Consider the following 4,183-nt stretch of genomic DNA (forward strand, 5'->3'; position numbering starts at 1 on the left):
CTAGCGGAGAACAAGGCTCAGAGCCCAGGGTCCAGGAGAAGTCCTGTCCGTTGTGGGACCCCTAAGCGAGGGCCGCCCAGTTGGGGGGAGGGGAGGAGTACAGCGCGTGTTAAAGGCCAAGAGAGCGGCGCGGCCGAGGCCCCTTTAAGGCTCTCCCCTCCCACCGGCAGCGCCGGCCTCCGCCCGCCGCTCTCCCCGCCCCGGGGTCCCGGCGAGAGCTGCGATTGGGCGGGCGCGGCGATCCCTTTGAAGTGTGGCTGCCGATCGCGGCTATTTGACGTGCGGCTCGCGGAAGGCGAAGGTTTTTGTGTTTCTCGCCGGGGCTAACGGCGGCGGCGGCGGCTGCGGCGGCGACGTCGGTGGAGGAGGGGAGGAGGCGCAGCAGCTGCTGCACGGCGCTCGTCGCTGCGGAGCGAGCCCACCCGCCCCGGGAGCTCGCCTCCCCGGTGCCCCCCCCCCCTCCCCGCCCCCCAGTGGCGCCTCCTCCTCCAAATGAGCGATTCGCCCGCTGGATCTAACCCAAGGACACCCGAAAGCAGCGGCAGCGGCAGCGGCGGCGGCGGGAAGAGGCCAGCGGTGCCGGCGGCGGTGTCTCTCTTACCCCCGGCGGACCCCCTGCGCCAGGCGAACCGGCTCCCTATCAGGGTCCTGAAGATGCTGAGCGCACACACCGGCCACCTCCTGCACCCGGAGTACCTGCAGCCGCTGTCCTCCACTCCCGTCAGCCCCATTGAGGTCAGTCTCCCGGTCGCTGCTTGCCCCTATCGCCGTCCCCATTCTGCCCACCACTGCAGGCCCACAGCGGTGCTCTTTGCGCCCCGGGGCTTGGTGCGACGCTCAGGTCCGGCTACGCTGGCGGAAGGGGTGAGGAGGGACGGAGAACAGCAGGATCGGAGCCCACCCCCGGTTTCCCCGGGCTTCACTGTGGAAGGTTGCTTTCCACGCACGCCTTGCGGAGTTACGTGTTTTCTCTGGGATTGCGTTTGCTCTGGAAGTCTCCACTGGGCACTTTACTTTTCCTCCGGTACCTAGTTTCCAGGCCAGAGGCAATTTCTCTTGGGGCTCTCCAGTCCCCCACCCTGCTCTGTCTCCTTTGAAGCCCCGACCGCCCCCGTCTCACTGCTCCTCTGTCCCATCGGGGTTAGGGCGCACTACGCCCAGGCACACCCGATCCCGGGTCTTTTTTCCTCCCACTTCCCTGGGTGCCCTCCCCGGGAGGGAGGGGCTACTAAGAGAGCGACAAAGGCAGCCCTTTAGAATGCACTTCTCCCCGCTCCTACCCCGCGGCGCCACTGCCAGAAACCCGTCCCAAGCGAAGTTGCCCAAACTGAAGGAATACGTTTTCTCTTGGGCTTAGAGGTGGGGGAGATTAGAGGGAAGGGGGCGAGTCACAGCCCCTCCTACAGCCCAGACTCTAGAGAAGCCTCTCCGGCGGGGCTCCTTGGTGAATCCCTTCCACTGCCCCACTCCCCAGGGCCGATGGCGCACTACCGGACCCAAAGGAGCGAGGGGCCCCGCTGACAGGCTGTGTGAGCGCAGCTGCGCCCAGCTACCCCACCTGGACCTGGCCCTAGCTGTCAGGCCTTCTCCCCAAGGCCCCTTTCCGCCCAGTCGCGCCGCCAACGGTGCGCCAGGCGCCGCCCGCGTCAGCTCTCTGGGCGCCGCTGCTCCTTAGGTTGGCCTCGCAGTCTCACCCGCTTCTCCCTTCTCTTGCCGCTGTCTCCCACAGCTGGACGCCAAGAAGAGTCCACTGGCGCTGCTGGCCCAGACCTGCTCGCAGATCGGCAAGCCAGATCCGCCGCCCTCCTCCAAGCTCAACTCGGTAGCAGCGGCGGCCAACGGACTGGGAACGGAGAAGGACCCTGGCCGCTCCGTCTCAGGCGCCGCCTCCGCGTCGGCTGCCCTTAAGCAGCTAGGGGACTCCCCCGCCGAGGACAAGTCCAGCTTCAAGCCCTACTCCAAGGGCTCCGGCGGCGGCGACTCCCGCAAAGACGGCGGCTCCTCCTCTGTGTCCTCCACCTCCTCCTCGTCCGCCTCATCCCCTGGTGACAAGGCGGGCTTCAGAGTCCCCAGCGCTGCCTGCCCACCCTTTCCCCCGCATGGAGCGCCGGTCTCCGCGTCGTCGTCCTCGTCCTCCCCCGGCGGCTCTCGGGGCGGCTCCCCGCACCACACTGACTGCAAGAACAGCGGCGGCGGCGGCGGGGAGCTGGACAAGAAAGACCAGGAGCCCAAGCCCAGTCCGGAGCCGGCGGCAGTGAGCCGCGGCGGCGGTGGAGAGTCCGGCGCACACGGCGGCACCGAGGCTGTAACCTCCGGGCGCAAGTCGGAGCCCTCGGCGCTGGTGGGGGCAGGCCACGTGGCGCCAGTGTCGCCCTACAAACCCGGCCACTCGGTGTTCCCGCTGCCACCCTCCAGCATCGGCTACCATGGTTCCATCGTGGGTGCCTATGCCGGCTACCCGTCTCAGTTCGTGCCTGGCCTGGATCCTAGCAAATCTGGCCTCGTGGGAGGCCAGCTGTCGGGGGGCCTGGGCCTGCCACCCGGCAAGCCTCCCAGCTCCAGCCCGCTCACCGGGGCCTCCCCGCCCTCCTTCCTGCAGGGATTATGCCGCGACCCCTACTGCCTGGGAGGTTACCACAGCGCCTCGCACCTCGGTGGCTCTAGCTGCTCCACTTGCAGCGCGCACGACCCGGCTGGGCCCAGCCTAAAGGCGGGGGGCTATCCGCTAGTGTACCCCGGGCACCCGCTGCAGCCCGCTGCTCTCTCAACCAGCGCCGCTCAGGCCGCACTCCCCGGCCACCCGCTCTACACCTACGGCTTCGTGCTGCAGAACGAACCGCTTCCGTACAGCTGCAACTGGGTGGCGGCCAGCGGGCCATGCGACAAGCGCTTTGCCACTTCGGAGGAGCTGCTCAGCCACCTACGGACTCATACGGCTCTGCCGGGGGCCGAAAAACTTCTGGCCGCCTACCCCGGGGCCTCTGGCCTGGGCAGTGCTGCCGCCGCGGCTGCGGCCGCCGCCTCCTGCCATCTGCATCTCCCCCCACCCGCCGCCCCCGGCAGCCCCGGGTCGCTGTCGTTGCGGAGTCCACACACTTTGGGGCTAAGCCGGTACCACCCCTACGGCAAGAGCCACTTATCCACAGCTGGAGGCCTGGCGGTGCCGTCCCTCCCCACAGCTGGACCCTACTACTCGCCATATGCGCTGTATGGACAGAGACTAGCCTCAGCCTCGGCACTCGGATACCAGTAACTACAATTTTCCTCCCACCCCACCTCCTTCTCCTCTTTCCCCCACCTCCTTCCTTCCCCCAGCCGTTGTCGCCGCTGCAACCTCCACTACTGCTTGTCCCTCCCGGGATTCCCTGCCCAGACCCTCCCCACCGGACTGTGTATTTATTTACTATAATGTTAGCTTACAAGCTGGGGATATAAGTGCATTAACGGCCCACATGAGTCAATGGTATGCAAAAAGTCTGTGTTCCCCCCAATAATAATATTAATCACACAAATAACTACATGATCCCCGCCCCTTTTCCTTTCTTTTGGTTTCTCTCTTTTTCTTAGGTATCCGTCTTGTTTTCCCTTTGTTTCGTTTTTGATTGGTTTGTTTTTAGGGGGAGGAGGGAGAATTGGGGTTCTTCTGTTTATTTTGTTTTCCTGGAGAGTTTCTTGCATGAGTCTTAACCGTTAAAACTACATTTCCCTCTTCCCTTTCCCTTCATTCCCTCTTGTTTCCTTCCATTCTGGGTTCGTTTTCCTTTGTACAAGTAACAGAGAGGAGATTATTTTTTGTAATGCATTTGGGGAGAGGGTGGCATTAATGGTGGGAGGTCCTGAGCTCTGTTGACCCGGAACTCGGCTCTGTGACTCCTCCCCTCCAACCTTCTCCTAGGGTCCTTGGTCTGGGCCCTGGCCCCCCAAATTAAAACCTTGCTCCCCTACTTTGAGCATCGACAGCCCTGACCCTACCAGCAGGCTCCCCAGATAGAGGGACCCAAATGGCCTCCGTCAGAGCCTTTCCTTCACTTTAAATCCTCCAGACTTCCCCTCGGGCCCCAAGCCCCCAGTGGTCACACTGCTCACTGGTGGGGAACCCATAGGACTCATCTTACTCAACCAGAAGTCCTAGTAGGCCCCGCTGGCATGAAACTTTGCTCTTTATATTTTGCGAAGTGCTTTA

General features: G+C 64.0%; 1 protein-coding gene across 1 annotated transcript; it reads left to right on the top strand.

The window, feature by feature from the left end:
• The first annotated feature begins 269 nt into the window (after positions 1-269).
• Positions 270-3,449, top strand: ZNF703 (zinc finger protein 703). The gene is made up of 2 exons (XM_004383395.2): positions 270-735; positions 1,730-3,449. Exons 1-2 carry the CDS (start codon positions 493-495, stop codon positions 3,251-3,253), a joined length of 1,767 nt encoding a protein of 588 aa, XP_004383452.1. The 5' UTR covers positions 270-492; the 3' UTR covers positions 3,254-3,449.
• Positions 3,450-4,183: the final 734 nt, after the last annotated feature.

The sequence above is a fragment of the Trichechus manatus genome, unplaced genomic scaffold (genome assembly GCF_000243295.1).
Source record: "Trichechus manatus latirostris isolate Lorelei unplaced genomic scaffold, TriManLat1.0 scaffold00109, whole genome shotgun sequence".
Lineage (NCBI taxonomy): Eukaryota > Metazoa > Chordata > Mammalia > Sirenia > Trichechidae > Trichechus > Trichechus manatus.

Coding starts and splice junctions, on each gene's coding strand:
- ZNF703 (XM_004383395.2), top strand. CDS start 493: ATGAGCGATTCGCCCGCTGGATCTAACCCAAGGACACCCGAAAGCAGC. Junction 736..1,729: donor CTCCCGTCAGCCCCATTGAG/GTCAGTCTCCCG, acceptor TGTCTCCCACAG/CTGGACGCCAAGAAGAGTCC.